This window comes from Oryctolagus cuniculus, chromosome 17 (assembly GCF_051225735.1).
Source record: "Oryctolagus cuniculus isolate XC-2025 breed Fujian yellow rabbit chromosome 17, ASM5122573v1, whole genome shotgun sequence".
NCBI classification, from domain to species: Eukaryota; Metazoa; Chordata; class Mammalia; order Lagomorpha; family Leporidae; genus Oryctolagus; species Oryctolagus cuniculus.
In genome coordinates this window covers 25,197,202-25,209,775 of record NC_142883.1, presented here as the reverse complement: position 1 = coordinate 25,209,775, position 12,574 = coordinate 25,197,202, and the positions used below count along the sequence as shown (strand labels likewise).

Sequence of the window (12,574 nt, the reverse complement as noted above, 5' to 3'; positions counted from 1 at the left end):
GGCATTCCATATGGGCTCTGATATGGGATGCCTGCATTGCAAGCAGTGGCTTAACCTGCTGTGCCACAATGCCAGCCCTTTTCCCGTTTTTGTGATCTTTTGATTCTATAAGTTGATCTCACTGCCTTGGTTAACACTTCTATGACAATATCACCACAGCAGTGGGCATTCTTATCTTGTTCCTGGCTAGGACGGAATTTTCTGGTGTTTCACTATTGAACTTCCATCTGCTGGTTCACTTCCCAAATGCCCAAAACAGCCAGAGCTGGGCCAGGCGTAAGCAAGGAGCCGGGAGCTTCCTCTGGGTCTCCTACGTGGGTGCAGGGGCCCAAGCATGTGGCCCATCTTCTGTTACTTTCCCAGGCGTATTAGCAGGGAGCTGGATCAGAAGTGGAGCAGCTGGGATTCGAACCGGCGCCCATATGAGATGCTGGCATTTGCAGGCAGCAGCTTTACCCGCTACACCACAGCACTGGCCCCATGGAATTTTCACTCCATTTGTTATCCATTTCTGTAACATCTGAATTTTCTAAAATGGTATCAAATATAGATACATTGAAATTCAATCAAGGTACAGAAAAACTGGCAGGAAATAGACTTTTTTTTTTTTTTTTTTTTTTTTACAGGCAGAGTGGACAGTGAGAGAGAGAGACAGAGAGAAAGGTCTTCCTTTTGCCGTTGGTTCACCCTCCAATGGCCACCGCGGCCGGCACGCTGCGGCCGGCGCACCGCGCTGATCCGAAGCCAGGAGCCAGGTGCTTCTCCTGGTCTCCCATGGGGTGCAGGGCCCAAGCACTTGGGCCATCCTCCACTGCCTTCCCGGGCCACAGCAGAGAGCTGGCCTGGAAGAGGGGCAACCGGGACAGAATCCGGCGCCCGGCCGGGACTAGAACCCAGTGTGCCGGCGCCGCTAGGCGGAGGATTAGCCTAGTGAGCCACGGCGCCGGCCAGAAAATAGACCTTTACTTCCCCCTGGGCAACTTCTTGGGGTTCTGACTCACGAAATCAGATTCTGGCCCGGGACAGCATTTTGAGGCAGTCATTAACAGGAACCGTTGTGGTAGGAGATCACTTATAAATGTTGTTTTTATCAGATAGCTACAAAGCTTGTACGCTGTTAAAACTGCGTACTGAAATGCAGACTATTTAAAATTGTAATTGCAAGAGTCTTTGACCCTGGTCGGACCACAGTGAAGAACAATTCAAGAAAGGGCCACAACACAATCGAGAGAGCTAACAGCAAGTAAGAAGTGAGTCTCTCATCCGTGTCGCTAGTGGCAACATGTCCCTTCTCATCCCGACAGGCAGGTCTCCTGCTCCAGCACACAGCTTGGGGTTGGAGCAGTGAGCCCCCCCCCCCCCCAGGCTGTCGCTGCCTCGGCCTGGATGGCCCCCCGCAGCGCTGCCTTCCCTCGCCTCTGTGTACAACAATGGAAACCAGACAGACAAGCTTTTCTTCTTGCCCTAGAAAGTAGTCCCAGGAATTCTGTGTGCTTTATCACCAGAATCTCCTTGAGATGCTTGGCTTTTCCACAACACAAAAGTGTGTATGAAGGCAAAGCTTGAAAGATTTACATGTACACCAGAACTATTTTTACAAGTCTACACACTGGAAAACTGCACTGCACAGGGCTGGCGTTGTGGCGCAGCAGATTAAACCAGGGCTTGTGATGCCACCATCCCATAATGGAGCAGTGGTTCGAGGCCTGGCTGCTCTGCATCTGATCCAGCTTCTTGCTAACGTGGCTGGGAGTGCAGGGATAACAGCCCCTGCCACCCATGCCCCAGACCGGGCACCCCCAGTGGTTTGGACTGTGAACCCCCAGAACGGTGAGCCAAAATAAACCTCTTTCCTTCATAAGTAGTTTCGTATCAGGTAGTTTGTTGTAAGGCTGAGCTAATATACCACACGCAAAGAGGAAACTTCAAAGTGATACAATATCTATCTCATAGGAAGATATGATTTCTATTTGACAACAAAATCTCAAAACATATAAAGCGGAGCTGGCACTGTAGCAAAGAGGGTTAAGCCTCCACCTGTGGCACTGGCATCCCATATGGGCTTCAGTTTGAATCCCTGCTGCTCCACTTCCAAGCCAGCTCCCTGCTAATGGCCTGGGAAAGCAGTGGAAGATAGCCCTAGTCCTTGGGCTCCTGCACTCAATTGAGAGACTTGGAGGAAACTCCTGGCTACTGGCTTGGGATCAACCCAGCTCTGGCCATTACAGCCATCTGGAGTGAACCACTGGATGGAAGACTTCCCTCTGTCTCTCCTCTCTGTGTAACTCTGCCTCTCAAATAAACAAGTGAATCTTTTTTTTTTTTTTTTTTTTTTGACAGGCAGAGTGGACAGTGAGAGAGACAGACAGAGAGAAAGGTCTTCCTTTTGCCGTTGGTTCACCCTCCAATGGCCACCGTGGTCGGCACATCGTGCTGATCCGAAGGCAGGAGCCAGGTGCTTCTCCTGGTCTCCCATGGGGTGCAGGGCCCAAGCACTTGGGCCATCCTCCACTGCACTCCCTGGCCACAGCAGAGAGCTGGCCTGGAAGAGGGGCAACCGAGACAGAATCCGGCGCCCCAACCGGGACTAGAACACGGGGTGCCGGCGCCGCAGGCGGAGGATTAGCCTATTGAGCCACGGCGCCGGCCAATAAGTGAATCTTTAAAAATAAATATATGTAAAGCATAATATTGAAAGAATTATAAGGAGAAACAAATCCACAGTCATTGTGAGAGATTTTAACACACAACCCTCTCCATGACCAACAGAGCAAACAAAAATGTAGTAAGTACCTAGATGATTTGAACCACACACAGCAAATCTGATAGACTAGATAGGCAATGAAGTATGCATGTAATGATTTACAGAATACACATTCCTTCCAAACATACAAGAATGTTTTCAAAACAGAGCAAACTGGGTCATTACACAAGTGTCCAAAACTTCAGTATATTTTCTTTTTTTTTTTTCATGATTTATTTATTTATTTGAAAGGCAGAATTACAGAGAGGCAAAGGCAGAGAGAGAGAGAAAGAGAGAGAGAGAATGAGTCTTCCATCTGCTGGTTCACTCCTCAGATGGCCACAACGGCCGGAGCTGCGCCTATCCAAAGCCAGGAGGCAGGTACTTCTTCCGGGTCTCCCATGTGGGTGCAGAGGCCCAAGGACTCGGGCCATCTTCCACTGCTTTCCCAGGCCACAGCAGAGAGCTGAATCGGAAGTAGAACAGCCGGGACTCGAATGACATGGGATGCTGGCTGCAGGCGGCCGCTTTACCTGCTATGCCACAGCACTGGCCCTCAGATTATTTTCTGACCCCAGTACAACTGAACTGGAAGTGAACAACAAAAAGATAACTAAAAAATCCTCACATGTTTGAAGAATCACAAAGATATCTCCGTAACCATGAGTCAAAGAGGAGATCGTGGTGGAAATTAGACAACGGTTGCACTGAATAGTAATGACTAGGCCATATACCAACAATGCTGGGCGCAGCTAAAACAATACCTAGAAATGTACAGCTTTGAATACTTACATTAGAAAAGAAAGTCTGAAAGACAGCATGCAAAAGCTGGCCTCAAAATAGAAACAGATCAGCAAATTAGACCTAAGTACAGTAAAGGAAAGAAACATAAAAATGAGAGTAGAATTTGACAGTCAGGAAACAAACACTAGAGAGGATCCTCAAAGCCAAAGTTGTTTGATTAAAAAAAAAAAAGAATAAACTCATTGAAGAGATCAAGAAAAAGCAAGGACAGAGCTGGCACTGTGGTGTAGTAGGTTAAGCATCTGCCTGCAGTACCAGCGTCCCACATGGACACCGGGGTTCAAGTCCCAGCTGCTCCACTTTTGATCCAGCTCTCTTCTATGGCCTGGGAAAGCAGTGGAAGATGGCCCAGGTCCTTGGGCCCCTGCACCCACGTGGGAGACCTGGAAGAAGCTCCTGGCTCTTGGCTTCCAACTGGTCCAGCTCCAGCCGTTGTGGCCACTTGGGAAGTGAACCAGAATGGAAAACACCTCTCTCTCTCCTCGCACTTTCGCTCTCGCTCTCTCTCTCTGCCTCTAACTCTGTCTTTAAATAAATAAATAAGTCATTAAAAAGAAAAAGCAAGCGCAAACACAAATCACCAACGTCAGGAGGCATCACTTGGAGCCTACAGCAAGTGAAGAAATAACGAGGTGCAGGCTTCCAGCAGCAGCTTGCGACATCCGCATCCCATCACACAGAGCCTGGACTGGAGTCCGGCTCTCCAACAGCACGCACCCCGGGAGGCAGTGGGCACGATGGTTCCAGTGGCTGGTTCCCTACCACCTGCCACAGGAGACACCAGATTGGAGTTCTAGGCTCCTGGTTCCAGCCTGACTCAGCCCTCACTTTTGCAGGCATATGGGGAGTGATCCAATGGATGGAAGATCTCTCTGTCTTTCAAATAAACATGATGATAAACAATTTTAAAAAAGAACTAATGAGAGGGGTCAGCACTGAGGCGTAGTAGGCTGTAGCACCAGCATCCCATGTGGGCACCGGTTTGTGTCCCGGCTGCTCCTCTTCCGATCCAGCTCTCTGCTGATGGCCTGAGAAAGCTGTAGAAGATGGCGCAAGTGCCGGGGACCCTGCACCCAGGTGGGAGACTCAGAAGAGGCTCCTGGCTTCGGATCAGCTCAGCTCCTGCCATTTTGGCCATTTGGGGATTAGACCAGCAGATAGAGGATCTTTCAGTCTGTCTCTCCCTCTCTGTGTGTAATACTACCTCTCAAATAAATAAATCAATCTTTAGAAAAAAGAATATGAATGAATGATTTTATGCCAATAAACTTGGAGATGCAAGGGAAATAAGCAAGTTCTCAGAGTACAATACAACTTACAAAAATAGATTCAGGCAGAAAAAGAAAACTCCAAATAACCCCGTAAGTATTAAATAATTTGAATATGAAAATAATGCCCCACCCACCACCCCAACACAGTGGATTCCCTAGCATATTCGACTATATTTAAGACATGCAAAAAATTGCTAATTTTCACTTTTTAAAAAAAGATTTATTTCATTTATTTGAAAGGCAGAATGACAAAGAGGGAGAGAGAGACAGAAAGAAAGAGACCTTCTGTCTACCAGCTTAATTCTCCAAATGGTGGTAATGGTGGGACCTGGCCAAAACCAGCTGAAGCCAGGAGCCAGCAGCTTCTCCCGGGTCTCCCACATGGGTGCAGGGACCCAAGGACTTGTGTTATCCTTCACTGCTTTCCCGGGCGCATTAGCAGAGAGCTGGATGGGAAGTGGAGCAGCCGGGACTTGAACCGGTGCCCATATGGTATACTGGCACTGCAGAAGCGGAACATAATCTATTATACTACAACACCAGCCCCAACTTTCACTTTCATTTCATTACCTATACTTCCAAAGAGCAGGAAAAAAAAGGGAATATACTCCTGCTTATTTTGTGAAGTAGCAAAAACATTTTAACAAAACGTGACAAAGAAAAACCACAATCAGTTTCATTCCCAAAAATAGATGGGTGCAGGTGTTTGTCCCAGAAGTTAAGAAGCTGGTTGGAAGGGGTCAGCTTTGCCTGGGTCAGCTGTCTGCCACCTCTGACCCGGCTCCCTGCTAATGTGCCTGGACATCTGGCCCAAATGCCTGAGTTCTGCCACCCAAGTAGGAGACCTGGATGGAGTTCCTGGCTCCTAGCTACAGCCTTGTCGAGTCCAGGCTCGCTTGCTCTCTCTCTCTCTCTCTCTCTCATTGCCTTTTTTTTTTTTTTTTTTTTTTTTTGACAGGCAGAGTGGACAGTGAGAGAGAGAGAAAGGTCTTCCTTTGCTGTTGGTTCACCCTCCGATGGCCGGCGCGCTGTGCCTGGCGCACCACGCTGATCCCATGGCAGGAGCCAGGTACTTCTCCTGGTCTCCCATGGGGTGCAGGGCCCAAGTACCTGGGCCATCCTCTACTGCACTCCCTGGCCACAGCAGAGAGCTGGCCTGGAAAAGGGGCAACCGGGACAGAATCCGGAGTCCCGACCGGGACTAGAACCCGATGTGCTGGCACCACAAGGCAGAGGATTAGCCTAGTGAGCCGCGGCGCCGGCCCCATTGCCTTTCTAATACTAACATTAATACTAACACTGACATTAATACTAACATTAACACTAATACAGATGCTGGTTAGGATGCCCCTGTCTCATGTCAGAGTACCTGGGTTAATCACCCAGCTGCGCTCCCAATTCTAGCTTGTCACTAATGACAACCTAGGAGGCAGTGATGGCTCATGCTGCTGAATTCCTGCCAGCTGCCTGGGAGACCCAGGCTGAATTCCCTGGTCCTAGCTTTAGCCCCAGGTGGGGATCACTGCAGGCATTTGGGGAGCTGACCAGCAGATGGGAGCTGTCTCTGTCTCTCTTCCTCTCTGCCTCTCAAATAAAGAAATACTTTAAAAAAGAAGTAACTGCAAAAGCCCTAATATAGCCAGTCTCCAAGTGCCCCCAAAGTCCTCTGCCTCCAGGTATTCACACCTTTCTGTAGCTTTTTCCCACAGGGACCTGCAGACCAATCTCTATACAGAGATTAGATGACAAAGGACACTGTGTCTTCCAACGGGGTGGCGTCCTCTCTGAGGTACTTTGCTGCCATGTGAGCTGCACGTGGACAGCCACCTGGGAAAGAACCAAAGGTTCTGGCCAACAGGCACACAGCGGATCCTCAGGCCCACCCACCCTGCAACAGTTTCTTTTTCATGAAATTGTGTCATATAAGTTAACATTTAGTAGGTTTATGATTTTTTACATTTACTTAAGGGGGACAAGGGTCATGGTGCAGCAGGCTAAGGTGCCATTGGGGATACCTGCAACCCATATCAGAGTGAGGGGCAGCAGGTGAGGGCGCACATGCTCGGGCCCCTGCCACCCACGTGGGAGACCCAAGAGTCCCTGATTCCTCCGACTTCAGCCTGACCCAGCCCTGCCTTTTGCTGGCATTTGGGAAGTGAACTAGTGGATGGAAGATCTCGGCCCCGCCTCCCCAGTTACTCCGCCTCTTAGATAAATAAATATTTTCTTGAACTGGCACTGTGCTATGGCAGGTTCAGCATCCCATATGGGCAAAGATTTGAGTCCCAGTTGCTCCTCTTCCCATCCAGCTCTCTGCTAATGGCCTGAGAAAACAGCAGAAGATGGCTCTAGTTCTTGGGCCCCGCACCCTCCTGGGAGACCGGGAAGAAGCTCCTGGCTCCTGACTTTGACCTGGCCCAGCCCTGGCAGTTGGGGCCGTTTGGGGAGTAAACCAGCGATGGAAGATTGATCTCTCTCTCTCTCTGACTTTCAAATAAATAATAAATCTTTAAAAACACAAATCTCTCTTAAAAATGACATCTCACAAACTCCTCTTTTGCCTTTTCACAAAGTGCCTTCCTTCTCCGTGTTTAATGATTGTCCTAGAGTTTTCATAAATACAAAGAAAACAAACTTGGAGGATAAAAAGGCACAAAATACAGCCTGAGCCTTCTTCGTAGTTTGCAAGAATTAACTTAGACTTCTAAGCCTGCTTTCCTAGTCAGCCGCTCTGTCACTCCTCACAAGCTCTTTCGCGCTCGGGGACCTGGGACCGACGCTCCCCGGGGCCCCGCGTCTGTGCTCGGGGACCGAAAGCCGAAACCCCGGGGCTCTGTGCGCGCGGTGTCGGAAGCCGGCGAGGGGACCCGCTGCCGCTCCCCAGCTGCGCTGCCCGCGGTCCCGCGCCAGGGGACCCACAGACCTCGCGGCTTGGTCATGGGCACGGGAAAGAGACCAGGTGAGTCCCCCAACTCGGAACCCAGAGCTCGCAAAGCCACATCCCCGCTCGGGACGCGCCCACCATGCATTTCCGGCACATCCCCGACCCAGGCAACCACCAAGTCGAGGGTTTCCCCAGGGGCTTGGGGTGGGGGGAGCAGCGCTCGAGGACTCGCTGGCGCTCCCACAGCTCCGCGCGCGCTGTCCCCGCGCCCCGGCCACCACCCACGCGGAGGCACCGCTGACTCAAAGTTAAACGGGGCTCCCACGGCCTCCGCACCTGCCTGCTCTGGAGCCCGCGGAAGGCTCGGACGGCTTGAGGGGAGCACAAAGTTGGCCTCGCATTCTCCTGTGCTCCGGGGACGCTCACTGGCCCGAAGTCATCGCCAGTCCCGCCGCCGCCGACCGCCCAGCACCAGCCGGGCAGGTGGAGGACGCTGCGAGCGTGTGGGGCGGTCCCCTCCCACGTCACCCACTCCCCGCGCCCGCCCAGCCCCGCGCCAGGGCGCTCAGAGATGTTTATGGCCTTGGGGTTCCTGGATACGGACCCGCCTCAGGCCAGAATCCAGAACGCCAGAGAGCGACACTTAGGACCTCGGCCCTGCCGTGTGGTTTGGCGGTGAACGCCTTAGCCACCTCGTGTCGTTTATTCAAAGCAATAGCCCCCAAACGGAAGAACGACTCTTGGCCCCCCTATTCAAAGAAACTGAGGCAGCCAGCTGGTAAATGGAGAAGCCGGCCTTGAGACCGAGTCTGGCCGACCTGAAGCCCCCTAACCGAGTATCCCCCCACCACGATCCCTCTGCTCTCCAGCGGCTGGCGGGACGCCCTCGCTGCGGTGGGGTCCGAGCGGACAGCTGGGAGCCGCCGCGGGCACCGCAGATCCCACGTCTTGTCCCAGCCTCGGCGCGGAAAGCGTCTGAATGCGGAGCGCGGTCCGATTCCCGGCTCCGAGACCAGCGGCGAGCGAGCGCAGCACCGCCCCACCCCCGCCCCGCCTCCTCTTCTCTTCCTCCGGAGTCCCCGGAGAGCGCTCCAGGCTCTGACGCCCGCGGCTAAGCTCCGTACCTGTGCCCACCAGCATAGCAACCTGGCTCGCAGCTCTCACCTGGCCTCGAATTCGGCCTTTGGCCCGCCCCCAACCCCATTTGGGTCCCGCTCCTCACTCCACCCGCGCTGCCCTGGGGAAAGACTCACTGCCAGTGTCCCTGTGTTAGGTAGGAAGCCAGGAATTGAGCCCATGTGTGTATGAGAAGGCCTGAAGACCAGCACCCACTGCGGAAGCTCCAGAAGCCCAGCATCTTGCACTTCAAAGTCCTGCCGGGATCCTGATGACCTCCCAGGTGGCCCCAGCCCTTCCCCCTAAGGAAAGCTCCCAGGAGAATTCTCTCTCCTCAGGACCAAAGGGGTTACCTGATAACCTGGGCAGTAAGACCTTCTCAGACACGCCCTAAGGGAAGCCCCCCTGCTCTGCCTGGGCGCCAGCAAATCTGGGGAGGAATTTGCTAATTTCCACCCAACAGACCTTTCTGCCAGGACTCTCCATCCTTTGCCCTGGAGGAGAGGGGGAGGTGGGTGAACAGACTCCCTTAAAAACCCAGGGAGTCCAACCTGACTGCGGGCTCAGCCCTCTGCCTCTCTGCTGAGCCGCCTGCCTGGCCTGCCCAGGTGTGCTTTCTCCACTCAACCATGTAACCTCGCTCTCCCCCAGTCTGAGCCACTGGGTGCTCTCTCTGTCCTGTCTGTTCTGATGGATGCCCTGTTCTCAATAAAGCCTTATCACTCCGCTGTCTCACGCTTGAATTCTTTCTTGTGTGAAGACAAGAACCCCATGGCTTCCACGGATTCCGCGGCCTTCCCCCCCAGAAACACCTGGAAGGAACCTGATGGATTTCAGATGCACTGAGCATTTACGGAATGCCTTTCAAAAGGCCATAGTGTACTGTGACCTAGCTAAGTGCAAGCCTAAGAATTTTTTTAAGAGGCCTAATAGCAAAAATGCTTGCGAAGGGGGTGGGCTTGTTACCTAATGTTTAGGACCTGGACTTCCCATTATCAGAGTGTCTGGGTTGGAGTCTGGACTCCAGTTCCAGATTCCAGATTCCAGATTCCTGCTGATGAACGCCCTGGGTGATTGGTTCCCTGATGCCCACATGGCAGATCAGGATGGAGTTCCTGACTCCTGGGGAAGCCTGACCCAGACCCAGCCCCCTCTCCCCTCTCAAATAAGCAAATATTTTAAATGTTTGTAAAACGGGCAGCGTTTACGTATATACAGTATTACTTAATTACATCCTGCCGTGTCCTAAAAAGGATTTAAGGATACAAGGTAGTGTAAATAGAAGAGAAAAAGGACAACCCCATGAATCGACCAAGTGCCTATGGGAAGGGAGCAGGAGGAGGCACCAGCGATCCACAGCCTTGTGCAGCTGAGTCCAAAATTCAGCTTCCCAGCAGCCAGCAGAAGGCAGAAACTGCTGGTCCCATCCAGGGAGGTCCCCCCATTGTGCCGCAGCCGGTTAAATCGCCGCCTGCGTTGCTGTTGTCCCATCTGGGAGCCCCAGTTCAAGTCACAGCTGCTCAGTGTCCAATCCAGCTCCCACTAATGCCCCTGGGAAGACAGCAGAGGATGGCTCCCAAGTGCTTGGTCCCCTGCCACCCACATGGGAGAAGCACATGGCTTTTGGCTCCCAGCTCTGGCTTGGTCCAACCCCAGCTGCCACGTGGGGAGTGAACCAGCAGATGGAAGATCTGTGTGTGTCTCTCCCTCTCTCTCTGTCACTCTGCTTTCAAATATATACAATGAGTCTGAAGAAGGAGAGGCGTCTGCGGTTCCAAGGTGGGCTCTCTGTGGTTGCTAAGGGTCCCTGCCTGCTCTGGGGATGACTGGCTAGAAGTGAGGGTTGGCCAAGGGAGGGTGCATTTGTCCGTCTTCCACCTGATCAGGAATTCCACACAGCTCTACACAGGAGAGCCAGGCTGTGGCTCTGGGTGTCCAGACTTGTGGCCACATAGTGTCCACTGCCACCTGAAAGCTATGGAAGAAATGGCTGTGCACCCCACCTGCAGCTGTCTGCAGTCAGCCCAAGGGTAGCCGCTCCCGGTGGGGCCCCCAAGCTTCAGCACTGTGGCTGGCGCTATTTTGCCACTGTGACAAGACTGCCACTTCTCCGTGGCTGTGGTCCCATTTCTGGCTGTTACCTTAGATGAACTGGCAAATCCTTGTCTGATCTGAATCCCTGCTACTCTGGAACATTCGAGTCACTCCCAGTGTCCATGGGGTACACACACCTCTAGTACAGGTCTCTCTGGGCCAAAGGCCAAACTCTGTCTTTCACAATCAGATCTCTGTCATCTTGAGCCTCATAGGAGAAGCTTCACTTGGCACCCTGGGAGCTAAGATCCACCCAACAGATCCTAGTGCCATCGGTAGGACCTGCTGAAGGTGTTCTGAGAAGACCCAGTAAGCCAGTGTTGCCTCCCAGTCCACTTGCAACCGTGCTTCCTACCAGGAGAAGTGCTTGGGGAAGAAGGAGCCCCAGTGGTTTTGTTAGGTAGGATGTCATATATGAGCTAATGTGTGTGTGACAAAGGTCTAAAGAGAAGACATCTGTGTCCAGCATCTGCATCTCAAAGTCATCCCAATGACGTTTTAGGGGCAGCCCAGTGTTCGCATGCTGTCCTACCCTCTCCTACCCGATAATTTGCCAGGTGGGGGTCCCCACCCCTTCTGCCTGATAACCTTCCAGGTGCAGCCCAGTATCTATCGGCACTTCAAATGGCCCTCCCTGCCTTTCCCCACCCACCGGGTGGCGCCAGCCAGACTTCCTCCTGTCTGATTACTTCAGAGAGAAAACTCAGATAGGAGTTTTTCTATTTACATCCAAAAAGTCCTTTGTTCCAAGAGGAGCAGAGGCAGGAGGGCAAGGCCCATCCCCTTAAAAGCCCCCGGCCTCAACCGGACTGCGTGCTCAGCCCTCTGCCTCTCTGCTGAGCCGCCCGCCTGGCCTGGCCAGGTGTACTCTCCACTCAACCAAGTAACCTCGCTCTTCCCCCAGTCCAACCAACTGGGCACTCTCTCTCAGGTTCTGTCTGGAGAGGTGCCCATCCGTTCTTATGGATGTCCCTTCCCTAATAAACCTTGCTATTTTACTTTCCACTACTCTCTGTCTCACCCCTGAATTCTTTCTTGCACGAAGAACCCTGCCATTCTCCGGTAACAGTTTCTGCCACCCCACGAGAGCAGCAAGTTCACAGCCTCAGAAGAATGGAACAGCATGCTGGACCTAGATGTCAACTCCTTAGGCCTTTGTCACACACATAAGCTCATTTCTGACTTCCTACCTAACAGAACCATGTCTCATGTCTTCATTCCCGGAGCCTCACAGGGGCTTAGCTCAGAACGGGCGCAGTTCACTGGCAGAGTAAGCAATGGCCAAGAGTGATAGGAGTGTTTTCTCACCTACAGGGTCACTGCTCTTTCTCTTGCCCACATCCAGTCTTTGCTGGTGCTTGACAAATCATGTTGAAAGAAAGAAAGTGAGGTGCCGGCGCTGTGGCGTAGCGGGTAAAGCTGCCACCTGCAGTGCCAGCATCCCATATAGGTTGCCGGTTCAGGTCCTGGCTGCTGTACTTCCGACCAAGCTCCCTGCTATGGCCTAGGAAAGCAGAGACCTAGAAGAAGCTCCTGGCTGCTGGCTTCAGATAGGCGGAGCTCTGGCCATTGCAGCATCTGGGGAGTGAACCAGCAGATGGAAGACCTCTCTTCTCTCTCTCTCTCTCTCTCTCCCTCTCTTTGCCTCTGCCTCTCTGTAAC

The 12,574-nt window shown here is 52.5% G+C and overlaps 1 protein-coding gene across 1 annotated transcript in view; it reads right to left on the bottom strand.

Moving 5' to 3' along the window:
- B4GALNT2 (beta-1,4-N-acetyl-galactosaminyltransferase 2 (SID blood group)) overlaps positions 1–8,231 on the bottom strand; it is a 28,175-nt gene extending 19,944 nt beyond the window's left edge. Inside the window, exon 1 of the mRNA XM_008271332.5 lies at positions 8,039–8,231. Coding sequence (XP_008269554.3) covers positions 8,039–8,103 — 65 coding nt within the window. The 5' untranslated portion in view covers positions 8,104–8,231. The remainder of the gene's footprint in view (positions 1–8,038) is intronic.
- Positions 8,232–12,574: the final 4,343 nt, after the last annotated feature.